General features: G+C 38.2%; 1 protein-coding gene across 1 annotated transcript in view; it reads right to left on the reverse strand.

The window, feature by feature from the left end:
• ARHGAP21 (Rho GTPase activating protein 21) overlaps positions 1 to 19,151 on the reverse strand; it is a 137,419-nt gene that overhangs the window by 23,751 nt on the left and 94,517 nt on the right. The window contains 3 exon segments of the mRNA XM_049624712.1: positions 4,469 to 4,571; positions 4,722 to 4,898; positions 16,799 to 18,695. Coding sequence (XP_049480669.1) covers positions 4,469 to 4,571; positions 4,722 to 4,898; positions 16,799 to 18,695 — 2,177 coding nt within the window.

Here is a 19,151-nt window from a genome sequence, read left to right on the forward strand (position 1 = left end):
CTCTGTTAAGGGTTCCCACAATGTTACAATGATTGATAATGTGGCAGGGAGACCATTCTTCCTGCCAACCGCATTCGGGATGCTTTGATATGGAGACCAGTGGCTGCCAGTGAAAAGGCTTAGGGCTTCCAAAAATAGGTGTGCTTTAACTACTCAAAATAATTTCACTTTAGGGGACAAAGTTGTTTTGCTGTTTTTTTTTTTTTAATTCAAAATTAATTTTAAGAAATTTAGGATTCTAAACAACAGCGGTGAGAGTGGACATCCCTGTCGCGTTCCTGATCTCAGGGGGAAAGCTCTCAGTTTTTCCCCATTGAGGATGATATTAGTTGTGGACTTTTCATAAATGGCTTTTATGATGTTTAAGTATGTTCCTTCTATCCCAACTTTGTCAAGGGTTTTATTAAGAAAGGATGCTGAATTTGGTCAAATGCTTTCTCTGCATCGATTGACAGGATCATATGCTTCTTATCTTTTCTTTTATTAATGTGATATATCACATTGATGGATTTGCGAATATTGAACCAGCCTTGCAGCCCAGGAATGAATCCCACTTGATCATGGTGAATAATTCTTTTTATATGCTGTTGAATTGATTTGCTAGTATCTTGTTGAGAATTTCTGCATCCATATTCATCAGGGATATTGGCGTAGTTCTCTTTTTTTGCTGGGTCTCTGTTTAGTTTGGGAATCAAAGTAATGCTGGCTTCATAGAATGAGTCTGGAAGTTTTCTTTCCCTTTCTATTTTTTGGAACAGCTTGAGAAGGATAGGTATTATCTCTGCTTTAAATGTCTGGTAGAGCTCCCCAGGGAAGCCATCTGGTCCTGGACTCTTATTTGTTGGGAGATTTTTGATAACTGATTCAATTTCTTCACTGGTTATGGATCTGTTCAAATTTTCTATTTCTTCCTGTTTGAGTTTTGGAAGTGTGTGGGTGCTTAAGAATTTGTCCATTTCTTCCAGGTTGTCCAGTTTGTTGGCATATAATTTTCATAGTATTCCCTGATAATTGCTTGCATTTCTGAGGGATTGGCTGTAAGAATTCCATTTTCATTCATGATTTTTATCTATTTGGGTCCTCTCCCTTTTCTTTTTGAGAAGCCTGGCTAGAGGTTTATCAATTTTGTTTATTTTTTCAAAAAAACAACTCTTGGTTTCATTGATCTGCTCTACAGTTTTTTTAGATTCTATATTGTTCATTTCTGCTCTGATCTTTATTATTTCTCTTCTTCTGCTGGGTTTGGGGTATCTTTGTTGTTCTGCTTCTATTTCCTTTAGGTGTGCTGTTAGATTTTGTATTTGGGATTTTTCCTGTTTCTTGAGATAGGCCTGGATTGCAATGTATTTTCCTCTCAGGACTGCCTTCGCTGCATCCCAAAGCGAAGGATGTTGGATTGTTGTATTTTCATTTTCATTTGTTTCCATATATTTTTAAATTTCTTCTCTAACTGCCTGGTTGACCCATTCATTCTTTAGTAGGGTGTTCTTTAACCTCCATGCTTTTGGAGGTTTTCTAGACAATAGCCAAATTATGGAAAGAGCCTAAATGTCCATCAACTGATGAATGGATAAAGGAGATGTGGTTTATATACACAATGGAATACTACTTGGCAATGAGAAAGAATGAAATATGGCCTTTTGTAGCAATGTGGATGGAACTGGAGAATGTTATGCTAAGTGAAATAAGTCACACAGAGAAAGACAGATACCATATGTTTTCACTCATATATGGGTCCTGAGAAACTTAACAGAAGACCGAGGGGAGAGAAAGTGGGAAAAAAAAAAGTTACAGAGAGGGAAGGAGGCAAACCATGAGAGACTCTTAAAAACTGAGAATAAACTGAGGGTTGATGGGGGGTGAGAGGGAGGGGAAAGTGGGTGACGGGCATTGAGGAGGGCACCTGTTGGGATGAGCACTGGGTGTTGTATGGAAACCAATTTGATAACAAATTTCATATTAAAAACATAAAAATAAATTTAAAAAATCATAAATGAGAGACAATAGCATCTGCTTTAAAGAGCTGTTACAAAGATCAGTGATAATGTATGTAATATGCCCCAGAACATTGCTTAGCACGTAATAAATGTTCACAAAGCAAAAAAAAAAAAAAAAAAAAAAAAAAAAAAGGATTTGATTGTAAGATGGGACTGAAGATGGCACTCCCGTTCCTTTTCAAACCGCCCTGAACAAGATCGCTAGAAACAGATACGCAAACTTCATCTACCAGTATCAGGAGACATGTGTAACTCTGAACTACAATATATACATACATGAAGATAGGGGGTTAAACACAGGGAAGAAAAGAATGGATACCGGAAGAGAGGACACCCCTAGTGGCGTATTTCAGACAACACTGCAGTGCGCTGCTCACTGAGAGATCAAAACCTTCCCTTGTTTGGAACGTGGGAAACCGGGTGCCAGAGCTGGTGACAGGAGCCTCGCTCGTCACCACGGATATCAGGGTTTATGAAAACGAAGGAGGAAACACACAGTCTGGCCATCTCTGCAGGGAACAGTGTGTAGTTGGTGCAGGGTATCTTTCGGGGAGGAAGAAGTGAAGGCAAAAATAGGTCACAAATTCAACTCTGCATCATTAGAAAACTTCCTGTTAGCCCGGACCACTGCCATGGCCACACCTCACACAAACTTCCCCCATGTGGTTGGTCCAGGAAGAACTGACTTTATTGGAATATAAGTAATAATCAAATGGAAGCCTCAGAGAATCTTTCCAAAAATACCATGATAAAAAATGACAAATTGTTCTTTGACCGAAGGTTCAATATCATAAAAATGTCAATGTTCCTTAAGTTAATCTTAGAAATTAAACACTGTGCCATTAAAAATATCCATAAAAATTTAAGAACTAGAAAATTGACTTTAAAGTTCAAATAGTAAAATAAAAATAGCCAGGAGAATTTGGAAAAACATAATGTAATGAGAGAATGGCCTTACCAGATGATAAATACATTATAAAACCACCACAAAAAACCACCACAAGTAACAGAATCTGGTGTACACGAGTGGATAGATAAATCAACTGAACAGAAAGGAGGCTAAAAATAAAACTAAATATACAGAATAATTTAATATATAATAAAGATGAAATATCAGTGGGAAAAATATTGTTCTGGGGACAACTGAGAGACACTGGAAAATATAAAGTTGGCCCTTTATCTCATTAATTGGAATAAAATAAATTCCAGATGAATCAAAGTTGTAAATACACAAAAGAAAAAGAGGAACATAAATCTGAGAGGCAAACATGGAAGAATTTTGTTATAATTCTGGAGGAGAGAAAGGCTTTTTCAGTATGACCTCAAATCCGAAGGCCATAAAAAAGAAAAAATCCTAAGTGTGACTGCAAGGAAAAAGTTTAACAGTTTTGCAGAGTTTAAATAAAAAGAACTTAAGAAAATCAGATGAAAAACACTGAATTGGGAAAAGACTTAACAACACTTATCTCAGAAGAGAGCTCGTTTCCTTTATATAAAGAGCCTCCAGAAGCCAATCAGGAAAACTAGTAGGAAGATGGGCAGAGGATATGAAGAAGCAGTTCACAGGAAAATATAAATATCTCTTAAATATATACGAAGTGATGTTGAATTAATTTAATAGAAATTTTCAAATAAAAACTACAATATGATACCATCAGATTTAGAAAAATCAGAAGTGAAGTAACATGTTGTGCTGGTGAGGAGAAGGAGGGACTTCTATGCTCTGTTGGTGGAATTGTGATTTGGTACAAGCTTTATGGAGAGCAGCAGACGATGCATGATGCATATTAATATAAAAAAAATACACACCCCTTGATGTAACAATCTCTCTTCCAACCATATTCACTTATACACTAAATGAACTGTGTACAAATATAGTCACTGAAGTATTGTTTGCAGTAGCAGAAGGCTCAATCAATCTAAATGTCTATTAATAGAATGTAGAATACCAGTTAGATAGATTTTGGTACAGCCATTCAATGGAAAATGAAACAATCATGAAGAAGTGAGCCAGGATTGTATGCACTGGATGATCTCCATGGTCAGTGTGTATAGCATCTATCACTTGTTTTTATAAGTGATTAGGATACGTGCACACACACATAGGAGCCTACGTAAACATGTGTATGTGATTCGATGCATAGAATAGCTCTGAAATAATACAAAAGAAAACAGTAACATAGTCACGTCTGAGAAGAGAACTGGGTGGCTAGTGGCCTAGAGTAGCAGTGATTGTTTAATACATATCTTGTTTGTATTATGTTTGTGTATTACTGATTTTTAAACATTAATTTTAAAAACTCAACTGAATATATTACTGAATAACAACTTTGCTTTATTTTTTATTTGTATTTCTAATGTTATATAAAGTTAGAAAGTATAAAGGAAATCATTAAAATTCAGTATTTATATGTCACAATCATGCTGAACACCCACAAACAGATACTTAAAATGATATGCATGAGACTTACAATTTTGCATCTTCTCTGTAATCATCCAGGCCCTCATCATAGGATTTTGATCTTTCGGTCTTTGAGCTGGGCTGGGCATCTAGGCTGGGAGGGCCGACAGATTCTGTAATTAAAATCCAACATTTAGACATCTGTAAGTGGTTTCCAGATCCTCTTATTAGAGAAGAGATCACAGATCACAGTATGCCATAGCATTCTAAGCAAAAAACTGAGAAAGCAGAGATGGTTTGCACAGCCACTCACTGAAACATACCCTGATCATGGGAGAGCTGGCGGCGAATTAAAGGAGCCGACGTGGTGAGACTGGGCGGGACCGTTGCTATGGAGGGTGCCTGGGGCGCCTGGGGTGCCTGGGGAGTGGAGGCTGAGATGACAGCCGAAGCAGGGATGTGTGCAAGGTCATGATCAATGCTGGGGCTTGTTGGTTCATCTAGAAGATAAAATGAAAATAAATATTGGAGGGGAGCCTGGCTGGCTCAGTCGGTGGAGCATATGACTACTGAACTCAGGGTTGTGAGTTCGAGCCCCAGGCCGGGCTTAGAACTTACTTTAAAAAAAAAAATTTAAGAAAATAAAAAGAAAGGAAATATTGGAATGTTAAATGACTTAATGATCAATAATCAGCATTTATTATTAAAGAAAAACCAGATACAGATTTTAACACTTAACCACTAAATCACCAATAAATGACATACTTGGTCTGATAAAAATCTTATAATTACTCTAGTAATTCCAAGTAATTCTGAGAGTGTGGTCCAAAAAATTAAATAAGTTGCTTCTTCTACCAACTAATTAATACTTTCACTAACTGGCAATCAAGATACCAAAGTTCAACGGTATTCAGAACCTGAACCTATAAAAGCAGAATGATAATCATACATTACCCTAAAAGAATTACTTTCCCATTTTAAATGTATTACCCATCATTTCAGGAAGTTAAGCAAGGTGATGTGGCCAAGGCTTAACTCTCAGAGTATCAATACCTAAAATTTTCCTGTGCACAAACACACAGGTATACCTTCAATTTTTGAGAAAAATGAGAAAGGACAGTTACAGTCTTAGAAAATCTTAACGAAACCCTCTATAAAGAATATATTATAGGGGCGCCTTGGTGGCTCAGTTGGTTAAGGGTCTGACTTTGGCTCAGGTCATGATTTCACTGCTCGTGAGTTCAAGCCCTGCATCAGGCCCTGTGCTGACAGCTCAGAGCCTGGAACCTGCTTCAGATTCTGTGTCTCCCTCTCTCTCTGCCCTTCCCCTGCTCATGCTCTGTCTCTCTCTCTTTCCAAAATAAATAAACATTAAAAAAAATATTTAAAAAAGAATATATTATAATGATGAAAGAGGGTTTTTGATTTTTTGATTTAAAAGATCGAACTATTTTAATTTTGACCAAATTCTAAAAATGCTCTATCATTTTAATGATTGGCATTTTAATCAAGATGACTAATGATACAAAATTATAACATGTATACCTACAGTCTATAAATTCTGACTACCTTGAGCTCAGTTTCTGTTTTTACAGTGTCTTTAAAAGCAGCTCTTTATATCTTTGCAATAGAGAACATTTAAAAAATTTCTCTATGAATCAAGCTTACTAAGTATTTGATGATTTAATATCTTATGTTAGTGGGCATACAATTTTCTTTTTTCAAAAGGAAGGCGATAACAGGTTTTTACATCAATTGAATAGATAAAATTTAATTTTACTACAGATTATAGTATTCTTTAAAACTGTCATTATGACTTAAATTACCACAAATTAACCAACCTTTTCAAATGATACATATCTATACAGTAAGTTAGTCTTATGGGGTCTGCTTAGGTCACCAATCTGTTATAGATTCAGAAACATGGTTATAAATGGGAAAATACTGTATTCTTTAGAAATGATCAGGCATATGTAGGACTGATAAGTACTAATAGTCTGAAGAGATTTCTGTGCAAAAACATCGACAAGAGTGGTGTGAAATATAGGTGTCAAAGAGTGTCTAGGAGATGCCGTGGGATAAATCTTTCAAGACCAATTCATGCCTTGCAAAGTAACTTAAAACATTGTTATATTTGTTTAAAACTAAATTACATGAAATGAAATTCAAAATGTTCATGGATTAAGGGGCGCCTGGGTGGTGCAGTCGGTTAAGCGTCCGACTTCAGCCAGGTCACGACCTCGTGGTCTGTGAGTTTGAGCCCCGCGTCAGGCTCTGGGCTGATGGCTCGGAGCCTGGAGCCTGTTTCCGATTCTGTATCTCCCTCTCTCTCTGCCCCTCTCCCATTCATGCTCTGTCTCTCTCTGTCCCAAAAATAAATAAAAAACGTTGAAAAAAAAATTAAAAAAAAAATGTTCACGGATTAAGCATTAAACAAAATTTCAAAGGTGATTTTTTTTTTTTTTATGACTCTGGACTTCCTAGAGGTATGCATTCAATCTATTTTGACTGACTACACTTTGGAGGAAATTTCTGCATTACACTGGGTTGAAATAATCTCTGTTTTAAGCATGTTGTGCAAAAAGGGTTGGGACAGAACCCTGCCGGTCTGGGAGCAAGGGTGAGTGGAGGAGGCCCAGCTGGAAGGTTAGAACGCTGTGCTCACGCATTTTAGTCTTTGCATTCTTTAGAATAAACAGATCTACTATGTTAAAGATAGACAAAGAAAAGCCAGATATACTTTTAAAATACACAAAATTACATTACCCCACATTTATGAATTATACTAATAAATCCAATTCCTTATTCTCTGTAAAAATGTGAGAACTTTTTCTACCGTTTTAAAAATACCACTGTAATGATTAATTGGAATTATTTTATTTTATTTTTAATGTTTATTTACTTATTTTGAGAGAGAGGGAGAGAGCGTGAGCAGGGTTAGGGCAGAGAGAGGGAGAGAGTGAATCCCGAGGAGGATCCAGGCTGTCAGCGTGGAGCCTGACATAGAGCTCAATCCCAGGAACCGCGAGATCACGACCTGAGCCAAAACCAAGGGTTGGACGCTTAACCAACTGAGCCACCCCTAATTTTAATATCTGCTTTCATTATTACCGACGTATAGATTACATAAAAACAAAAATAATTCATGCTCATCTCATTTTCCAATGTAAGAAAATGGGCGCTGTTTAGTTGTCCAAAGAGAAAACCAGTGTGCTGTCAGATTTTCAACTAATTCCTATATTTTTAATAATCAAACTGATTCTGTCAGGTGAAAATAACGGATCATCTCTGTCCTAAGCATATCATATACAACATTAAGATGTTAAGCAAGGCATACAAAACATACTTCTGACCTATCAAGGCTGCAGACTTGTTATTACCGGGCGGCATAACCCCTCAGGGTAACCTAAACTGCATAAAGAACTCACTTAACATATGAGGCCCTAATTGACTTTATTCACTACAGGCCCCATAGCTCTTCACAATAAAGAAAAGGTGGAGGACTCTGAAATTATTATATATTAAAATTCAAAGCGATACTGTTTCCTAACCTGTAAAAAAGACAGACCTAAGTGTCCAAAGTTTTATTTTAGTTTCGGAAAATACTGCTTGCCAAAAATAGATAAATAACTAATTCTCCCAGAAAATATATACTCCATAATTTGGGGTTTTTTTTCCAAATAGAGAATACTACAAGTTATTATGTTTAAACTGATTAGTCACATCTGAATAAAAAAATCTTCACTGTTATTTCTTAACAGTTAAAATTCTAGAAGAACATCTATAAAATTTCACAAATCAAGAAAAATAGAGTGGTACAAAATCAAGGCAGCATATTGTGAAACGATGAATAACTCTTAGAATTATTTTTCAAACAACAAAGAAAAAAAATGGAAGCCCTAAAGTATATTGAGAGCTCTTATAAACGGAAAAAACTAAAATCATAACAGAAGAAGAGCAAAGCACATGAAAAGACAAATCATGGAAGAAATACAAAAGCCTGATAAAAATGTGAAAAAAAAATCCCGTGAAAACCTGACTACTAATGAAATAACAAAACGAAACCAAGTGAAATAGGACAGCTGTTTTTCATCTCACAACCTGGCAAATATTTTCACCTCCTGATGTTCTTATCCTATTTGTTCCTCTTCATCTGCAAGATGACTGCAGAGAATGTATGTTGCTAGCTGCCCAGCTCTATCTTTGGGGTTCAGTGGGGTTCAGCAGAGCACCCCCATCCTGTGCATGGGTATACGTGCAAGGGCCCTCGCTCACTGAGTCCACAGTGACTGGCCAAGGGTGAAGAATATGATCCATTTAGGACTAGTCACACAGTCTCTCCATTGGATTTGATACACGGATACTGAGAAAAGTAGTCTTTTTCTTCCCTTCCTCCGGCAACAAAAACTATAAAGATCAGTAAACTGAGTTGCCAGTGGCCATCTTTTCTACCACGTGGAGAAAAAGCATCTGAGAAGGAAGAAAGCAAAACAGAAAAAGATACACAATCTTGATGACAAATCACTTGAGTATTTGGCCCCAGCCACGCACAGAACCAGGTCCACCCCAACACTTCTTCACCCTGAGCCGACAACCCTTTTTGGCCTGAGCTAATATGAAAAAAACTTTCTATTGTTTGTAACCAAGAGAATTCCAACCGACACAAAGGTAGAGCACAGTGTGTTTCTAGTTCCCTTTCACAGACCAGCTTTACTCCTAACACCTCCTGTCCAATGCTGCAGGTTAGAACAGAGGGCAAAATGGGCCTTTTCTAAAACAAGCTGAGCTATGAAGAATTTTTCTCACAGTTCACATAATTACTCAAAGAAAGCATGGCATCAATGTAGTTTATATTTTGAAATTATAGTTGAGAATAATTTTATGCAACTCAGTGAAATTATTGGAGTTTTTGGCAAAGACTATGGCAAAATAGTTTCTTGAAGTAACTTTGCTTTTTATTTCACTTCTGCTAGCAAGAGGTAATCCTATCCCCTCCCCAAATAACAGAGGGGTTTAAGGAATGTAAACAGCATATTATTCAAGGATGGAATAAACGGTAGTTGCAAGGGAAGGAGTAAATTTGTGTGAGTTGGAAGAAATGGTAACTAGTGTAAAAGTGCATATTTCCAGAAGAGCCTGAGTGTGTGCGTATGCATATGTGTGCGTGTGTGTGTATATATATCATTTTTACTAAAGATATGGATTAAACAAAATGCTCCACAACAGGGGACATTCACTACAAATGACCTAGAAAGTCAACCTACACCTCACGCAAAATACATGTTTAAAAATCTTTGAGATTTTTCCTTGTCCTTAAGGAAAAGGAGAATGAATAAAGTTAATGTATTCTTTGTCTAAAAAGAAATTCAAATGGGAAAGCTATCCTTCCTTTTTATTTGCCTTCTGTGATACTTCTACTCAGTTTAAATCAAAGGAAATGAACAGGTTATATAGCAGGTTGAATTCTCTTTTCAGCAGGCAAGCATAAGTTCTTTCTTGTGTATTAACAAGTAACAACCGATTAATCTTTGGTAATACCACAGTTTTGTTTTTAATCTACTGTAACCATAACGAACTGAAGGAATTCTAAAAAAACTGGAACTCTCTAGGCAAATTTTCTTAACTTCATTAACAGCAATACCAGTTCCCGAACACAGGTGGAAAAGTTGTGGGGTTGATAAAAATGGCACACTCAAGAAATGCCACATACATTAAATTAAAAAGATGTGGTTAGAAAGGATGCTTAAAAAATAAGTCACTAAGGGGCGCCTGGGTGGCTCAGTCAGTTAAGCCTTCAACTCTTAATTTCGGCTCAAGTCATGATCTCAACGTTTCATGAGTTTGAGCCCCACATCAGGCTCCGTGCTGATTGCACAGAGTCTGCTTGGGATTCTCTCTCTCTGTCCCTCCCCAGTTCATGCGCTCATTGTCTCTCTCTCTCTCTCAGTCTCTCACTCTCTCTCTTAAAATAAACTTTAAAAAAATAAGCCACTAATATATTAACATATATTTCTCATCTCTGATCATTAAGCAACAGATCTCTACTTACTGAAACTCTTCATTAGTTATAACTAGAGTTCCTGAAACTGCAAGTCCTATTATAAACTGATAAGGGGTGCCATCACCTAATTCAACTATCTCCATTTTTAAATAATAATTCAACTCATTATCACAATAGGAATTATTATGGCCAAGCTTCTTTAATAATCAGCTCAGTGACATGCATTTAAGTAAACATTTGGCTTTGTGAAAGCCATTTTCAGATTTGGTTATTTTTAATAACCAAAATACTGTATCTTCCTATGAGATAGATGATTTTTTTAATGTTTATTATTTTTTTTTTTGAGAGAGAGAGCAAGCATGCATGAGAGTGGGGCAGGGAGGGAGGGAGAGGGAGGGTGAGAGAGAGGGAGAGGGAGAGGGAGAGGGAGAGGGAGAGGGAGAGGGAGAGGGAGAGAGAGAGGGAGAGAGAGAGAGAGAGAATCCCAAGCAGGCTCCACACCATCAGTGCAGAACCTGACGTGGATCTCACGAACGGTGAGATCATGACCTGAGCCCAAATCAAGAGCTGGATGCTTAACCGACTGAGCCACCCAGGTGTCCCTGAGATAGATGATGTTTTGAAAGACTAAGAAGTGAGAAGAATTTTGAAAACTTTATGGAGATGTAAATCTAAGCAAATCTAATCTAAGCAAAAATCTCAATCTAAGTTTTAAGTACCAATGGAGTCATATCTTAGTATATGAAAAGACTGTAAGACGAGGAGTATAGTTTTTCTCTTTGTAGATTAGTTGCTTTGTAGAAAGTATCTATGTACTAGTATAAAAGAGGGACTGGGTGCTCAGTGCATTGCCTCTAATAGGCGACTAGAGCTCCCAGAGGGGAAGGGGTGTATAGGGTGATAGTCACCCACTCCCATTCCTTTGGGGTAAATTTTGGACACTATAATCTAGATGTGTATCTCACAAGCTTTAAAACTCCTGAATTGGTTTAAAATGGCAGGACTAGTAAGGTTGTACCAATCTAATTCAATTTTACGTAGGCTAACACTAAGTACATGCATATTGGCCAGCTTTGGGGCGAGAACAAGAAGGGGTATTAGAAATATGGCAAAAAAAAAAAAAAAAAAAAGAGGGAAATATATTTGAAATGAAATCTGAGCGTGGGTAATACAGCTATAGTTTCTTTAACAACAATTATATTTATATTTATATTTATATTTATATTTATATTTATATACAATTATATGAGTAGTATAAAGAAATGTAGAAAGTCCACATGGTGGAATACACCTGAAGTCCTACTATTGTGATGTCAAATTACTTATAAGCTCATTACTCATTTTGTGTTTTGCGTTTACTCGTGAAAGAAGTCAAAATTTATTTTCAGTACTTACTGTGAAGCTTTATAAACTGTGGCTGGGGGGTAAGCAAATTACTGTCAATGACTGATATTCCTAATTTAAGAACAAATAAAATGGTTTCTTTTCTTCACTTCTCTAAATCTTTGTGAACCAAAAGAAATATTAATAAATCTGTAACAAAATGTTGGAAAATTTTCTCTCTGTAAGACTTATCATTTGCTCTGTATTATAAATAACTAAATAAATGAATTGGCTCCATTCTCTGGTATTTTGGGAATAAAGCCAAGGCACTTATTATTTTTTGCATTCATTTATAATGTTTTCAAATAACAAAAAATAATTTTAAAAAATTTGTTTTAATGTTTGTTTATTCTTGAGGGAGAGACAGAGCATGAGTGGGAGAGGGGCAGAGAGAGAGACAGAGACAGAGGGAGACACAGAATCCGAAGCAGGCTCCAGGCTCCAAGCCGTCAGCACCAGAGCCCGACGCGGGGCTCAAACTCACAAATCACGAGATCATGACCTGAGCCGAAGTTGGACACTCAACCAACAGAGCTACCAGGGCGCCCCCCAAAAATAATTATTAAAATCACAGAAATTAAGATTCTGGAGTATGATAATATAAAAGCAAATCTTGATTTCTTCCCTTTAAATGTTCCATGAAATACCATGAAGTATATTCTCCAAAGTGTTTTATGATACATTAAACAGGGATACTGTAAATAAAAGGGCTCATGGTCAAATATTTCTGAGAAAAATTGTATTATATCCTACCTACCTAGAAAATATAGAGTAGCACATCAATGAGTCTAAGAGTCTTATGGGAAAGACAAATAAAACTTGTATAGCTATTTAAACCCAGCATTTCTCAATTTATTTGATCCCTGTTTTTCTTTTTTTCTCCTTAATCAAATGGAATTAATGTTCCCTGAAAATATACTGGGAAACACTGCAAATAGTCTATTTTACTTCATTTCAGTGCTGATGTCTATCCCACTTTTATAATATATATATAAAATTTTTAAAAATAACTAGATTGGAAAGAGAAACACGTATGAGTCAGGTAACACTATAAAATGATAAAAGGATGTCAATATTAAGTTACAGAACTTATACTTAATGAAATCTAAAAGTTCTTTCATTGATCAGTTACTTATCTATTCAACAACACAGTCTCTAATAAGTACTTTTTGGACTTCCAAGGTGAAAGTGCAGGATTTGGGTTACTGAAGAGCTAAACACTTTTTGTAGTAAAAAGGCAAGTATATTGGGGCACCTGGGTGGCTCAGTCAGTTACGTGTCCAATTCTTGATTTTGGCTCAGGTCATGTCTCAGTTTGTGAGTTTGAGCCCTATTTGAGCCCCGCATTGGGCTCTCTGCTGATAGTGCAGAGCCTGCTTAGGATCCTCTCTCTTGCTCTCTGTCTGCTCCTCCCCTGCTCATGCTCTCTCTCTCTCTCTCTGTCTCTCTCTAAGATAAGTAAGTAAACATTAAAAAGAAAAAAGCAAGAATATTAAGCAAAAGAAATTATACTTTTGATATTATGTTCTAAAAATTAGATAAATACTACAATTCTTTTCAATGCCTTTACTTCCAACAGCATACAATTAAAAACTCAGGAGGCCTGGCATTATTCCACCAGGGCATAGAAACTTTTAAGAATTCTTGTGTTGTGGACAACTTTTACATACAGAAACAGAGGGAAATAAATACTGTGTTTGTCTTTCAGTTTGTTATCCTGCCCTATTCCACTGGTTATGGTATAACTTACACACTACAGTAACCATATGCTATATATTAAGGCTTTAGGAGGTAAATATGAAATTGTACTAAAAAGTACTTAAAGTAGAATGTGACCAGAACTAGTAAGTTGAGCATTTTTATTTTTAGTGACTAAACAAAATAGTTTATTTTAATAATGTCTCTAAATCCATATGCATATAGAATTATAAGGATTTTTATTTTATATATTAGCCAAAGTTCTCTCTTCAATAGCAGTGGATTTTTTTTTAATGTTTATTTATTTTTGAGAGAGAGCAAGAGGGGAGGGGCAGAAAGAGAGGGAGACAGAATCCACAGCAGGCTCTGCTAGGTCAGCACAGAGCCTGACAAGGGGCTCCGACTCACGGACTGTTGAGATCATGACCTGAGCTGAAATCAAGAGTTAGATGCTTAACCAACTGTGCCACCCAGGCACCCCTAACAACTGAGTTTTTGATTTATTCAGCGCGTAGATAACTAGGAAGAACTATTAAAAGATATACCTAGCACATTTTTTATTATTCCAATATAATCTGATTATATTATTCTTATCAAGTAGGAAGAAAATACGATGTCATTATTCTGGTATAATCTCATAGGCTTATCAAATAAAACCGCAAGTTGTAGGGACTTTTATGTTTAAAAATAATCATAAAACAATCGTTAGTCCTCAGTTATTTTCTAAAAAATATCTAGATGATGTATAAGATTCCATTTATGGCAAAGTTCTATTCTCTGAGCTTGGACTTAAGGGTATGGATATAAATTTGAGTACAATTTAGGTTGAGATTCCCTGCAATGTTTATAACTTGAATATATAATATTTATAAAAAAATACAAGTTACACAGAACTTTCTCAAAAGGTTTCTGCGGGCCTGGGTGGCTCAGCTGGCTGAGCGTCCAACTTCGGCTCAGGTCATGGTCTTCAGGTTTGTGAGTTCAAGCCCCACAATGGGCTCTCTGCTGTCAGCGAGGAGCCCACTTCAGATCCTCTGTCTCCCTTTCTCTCTGCCCCTCCCCCACCTCTCGCGTACACGAACGTGCACTTTCTCTGTCTCAAAAACAAACATTAAAAAAAAAAAAAAGGCTGATTCTGATAGTGTTGCCTGACTGTCCAATAGCTCAGTAGATTTAAAAAGTTTCTCTAGAAGGGTGCCTGGGTGGCTCAGTCGGTGAAGCATCCGACTTCGGCTCAGGTCATGATCTCTCGGCTCAGGTCATGATCTCACGGCTCGTGAGTTCAAGCCTCACATCAGGTTCTGTGCTGACAGCTCAGAGCCTGGAGCCTGCTTCGGATTCTGTGTCTCCCTCTCTTTGCCCCTCCCCCGCTCACTCTCTGTCTGTCTCTAAAAATGAAATAAAAACATTAAAACAAAAAGTTTCTCTAGAAAAGAAAAAACCTTGAAATGTTGCTCAAAGAGAAGCACAATATACTATAAAATTATGGAGAACTCTTCCTGAACTTATGGGGTTAACAGGATATGAGTACAGGCCGTGGCCTCAAAAGAAGGCCCCTGCATCACACAACTCCAGGGGGCGCTCCTCACAATGCATCTATATAAATGGTGTGCTCTGGAGCCGTGCTCTGTGATGAGGCTGAGTCAGAGGGCCAAGTGTCAGTCTCTACTGTCTATTAATTGTGTGACTTCAGGGAAGTTACTTAATCTCTCTATAGCTTAAACTTCGCATTATTAGGGAAAGGTAATTCTAAAGACATACAAGATAATCCTGTGAGCAGATTATGTGCGTTAGAGCTGCATAGTAACTATGATGAGAACTTTTTTATTTTGCTATACATTTAACCATCATCTCAAACATTATCCTTAGCCTATTATTTCAACAAATATCATGTTGAACATGTCAGGCAGTGTTCTAGGTATTGAGATTACAGACGTAGACAACAGATCTAAAATCCTGGCTCTCATGTAGCATATGTTTTAGTTCTACAGAGAAACGTGTAGTAAAAAATATAAAACATGTCAAGTGGAAACAAGCAGTATGAAGATAAATAAAGTAGCTTAAGGGGATAGAGAATGTCAGGTTCTGTGTATGTTGTGGGGGGGGGGGTACCTATTTTAGACAGGCTGGTGAGGAAAAGCTGCTTTGATAAAGTACTAACTTGAGCACAGACCCAAATGCAGCGAGGGAGTCTTGTGACTATCTATGGAATGTGTTCCAGGGCTGGGAACTGGCAGTGCTAGGGCCCTGAAGCATGCCTGGCATGTTCCAGAAGGGCAAGGAGGCTGGGGTGGCTGACGATGGGTTACACATGCACAGAGGACAGGAGAAGTGATCAGAGAAGTGGAGGCTGTTGTGGGGCACATCACGGAGGGCCCTGCAGGCCACGGAAGGATTTGAAATTGTATTCTGGGTAATGAGGAAAGTAAACAGGGCTTTCTGGTCAGAGGAGTGGAATGATCTGATTTACACTGTTATTTTATTATTTTAAGTTTATTTATTTTGAGAGACACAGAGACTGTGCAAATTGGGGAGGGGCAGAGAGAGGGAGAGAGAGAGAGAGAGAGAGAGAGAGAGAGAGAACCCCAAGTAGGCTCTGCACAGTGCAGAGCCTGATGCAGGGCTCAAACTCATGAATGGCGACATCATGACCTGAGGAGAAACCAAGAGTCGTAAGCTTAACCGTTGACTGAGCCACCCAGATGCCCGATTTACATTTTTAAAACACCACACTGGCTGCATTGTGGAGAATATATCTAGGGTGCATGGGAGCAGACAAAGCCTAAGTAAACATAACAGCTGTTCCATATTGGGGCACATGCTTGTAATTTAAGTAATTTTTCCAAACCTATCCCAAGATTCACTCCAAGACAAAGTAACTTGCCAACGAGGAGGTCTATTCATTCAAGCCAAAGAAATAAGAAATAATAAAGTAAAAAGCACTGCATAAATGAAAGGTCGATGACTAATTATTAACACTGTTCTACTTGGCTTTCGGTTCAGATATTATCGTCAACTGGGTACGATTTGGTTTGCTGAGTCCCTTGGGCCCAGATAGGGAAATTCTGTCTTATTCAAGAAAAAGAAAAAAAAGTATTGAGAGCATAATGTTAAAATAAAAAAGGCAAACAGTCACTTGAAATAATTTTTGAGGGTAAGAGCTCATGGCTCTGGTCTTAGCTTGGTGCAGGAGATTCGGAACAAGTGTTTTAAAATCCGAGCGTACAATTTTTGTGCCCGTTGAACTAGAAATAATACTTTGCTGAAAAGATCTGCAAAATATTTGACACAGTAGCCACGGGCTGTGAATAAGCTCACCTATAAACGGGATTGATGCCAAGGAATCCCCAGGTGGGCTGGTACTTGAGGCCTTCCTTTCCTCCATTCTTTTTATATGGACCTCTCGGCGCGCATCATTAGGCAGCCAGCAGGTGGTGTCTGACCCGGCCTCCTGGTCATTTACTGCCAAGATGTAAGACTGATGCCTTAAAGGCTGTGGTGTTTGGCGGCCAGATGGAGGTTTTTCTCTTAGGATGACAGTTTCTTTATTATCTAAGGTATTCGATTCCTGCATTTCAGCCTCTTGCAGAGTTAAATCTTGATTTCTTTGAGGGGCAGGTAATTCTAAATCCGAAGCGCCGTAGTTCTCACTCATCTGAGGGACAGGCTTAACAGAAGCTCCAGGTAAAGAGGGGGGTTTCCCCGTCTCCACTTGGTGATCCGGGGCACTTTTGGTTCTCAGCCACGGCTGCTGATTCAATAGACTGTTTTGATGCAAGTGATTTACTGGTCTTTGGTCTTTGACAGAGACAAGTGAGTTCTGGCTAAACGATGGTTTGGTGACGTGCGTAGAAGGCGCTTTCAGAGAATTACTTCGGACTTTCACAAGAGGTGACCTGTCTTGTGTAATACCTCGAGACGATGACATTCCACAGGTAGTCTGAAAATTTCTGTTGGACTGCAGTGTTTTCAGATCTGGTGGCACTTTTTTAAACTGAGACACAGACCCCACTCCTCTGCCAGTCATTCGCCTGTTATCAGAATTAACGATGCTCGGGGCCACGGTAAAATTTGAACCTCGAAAAGACTTATGAATTTCTTGCTGTCGAGGTCTTTCATGAATACCTCGTCTATCATCCTGTTCGGTAAATCCACTCCACTTATAAGTCTGTTTTCGCTCTCCATTTGAATCGGGTATTTGACCTTCAGAACTGACGTTTTCTAAGGTTTCGCCCTGTCCCTCGATATAATCCCATGAACGAGTTCTGTGATTACTGAAACTAACAGACGGAGATGTCAGCGCTCCTTGAGACGCACTTCGTGGGCAATACTTCATCAACACAGAATCCTCCAGCCTCTCCTGGGACACGCTGCGCTGTCGGATCTGAACAGACTGCGGCACTCGATCGTGAGAGGTGCTTCGACGTCGTACCTGCAAAGTAGTGCGGTTTGGTACCACCTGGTTATAATCCGTTGTGCTCTGAGATGCTGCTCTTAAACTATCTAGTCTTTCTTGAATCGTCCGACAGCCTATGTGCAATCGTCTGTTATCAATATACTCTTTGTAAGTTTTATAGTTTTTCCAGTCTATGTGCTGATGGGAATTTGGAGAATAGTGATTAACAGAGACAGAAGGAGAATCCACAGCTTGAGGTCTGCTGCTTGAGATTCCTTCTGAATGTCCACTGTAATTGCCGGATTTAAGTAAGATTCCAGAAGGTTCCAACGATCTGGAGCCTGTCGTCTGATGAATCAGATGGGCAGTGGGAACTGATGATGGTGGCGATGTGGTTCTTGACACTGTTTTCAAAGCGGTCTGCTCATTTATGCCATACCTCACCTCTTCAGTTCTATGTGAAGGAACTGTGTGGTTGTTTCTATTAGTTAACAAATCTACAACCTTCTCAGAAGGTACAATGACAGTCCTTACACTTTCATTGCAAACACACACCGCTGTGTTGGACTTTGCAACATCTGTTGGTGATGGAGGCACTTGTATTTCCATTCTATAGGCCCTGCCAGGCTGCGTCAGTACTGGCGTAGTGGTTTGTGGTTTGCTCGATGATGAATCTGGAGGAGAGATTTCAACTGGCTGTGCCATGGCTGAAGGGGCAGATGGCAGCCAGGGATAGCAAATTGGTGGGGGTTCAGGTATATTGCGGGCATTTCCACTGTAGGCTTCATTGCCTTTCAGGTAGGCATCTTGAGAATACGCCTACATGGAAACGAGAAAAAGGCGTCATTTAAAATTCACAGAAAGAACAACAGCTTCCGTTCTTGCGATGCACTATTTTATTTTACCATGCCCTGCCTTCTTCCTAAGTGACATTCGCTAAAGCAAGCATGCAAACACAACATAAGGATGCTCCACAAATTTAGAAAAGGGCTAGTCTTTCAGAAATCAAATAAATTGTAGAATTTGCAACAAATAGAAATGACAACTGCCTGTTTTCTCAAAAGACTGAAACATACCAAATTTCCCCCTAGCCAATTAGATACAGCCTTGTTGCTTCTAAAATTTTCCCCAGTCAAGTTTGATGATCTTTCAGCATTTGACAGGTTAAATGGCTGCCTGAAATCCCAGCAACATTCTGATCATTTTGCCAGAGAACATTTTGATCTTTTGCCAGAGTGAAGGTGAAAATATTAAAAATCTTAGCCAAATGCCTTT

Source organism: Panthera uncia, chromosome B4, assembly GCF_023721935.1.
Source record: "Panthera uncia isolate 11264 chromosome B4, Puncia_PCG_1.0, whole genome shotgun sequence".
In the NCBI taxonomy this organism is placed as follows: domain Eukaryota; kingdom Metazoa; phylum Chordata; class Mammalia; order Carnivora; family Felidae; genus Panthera; species Panthera uncia.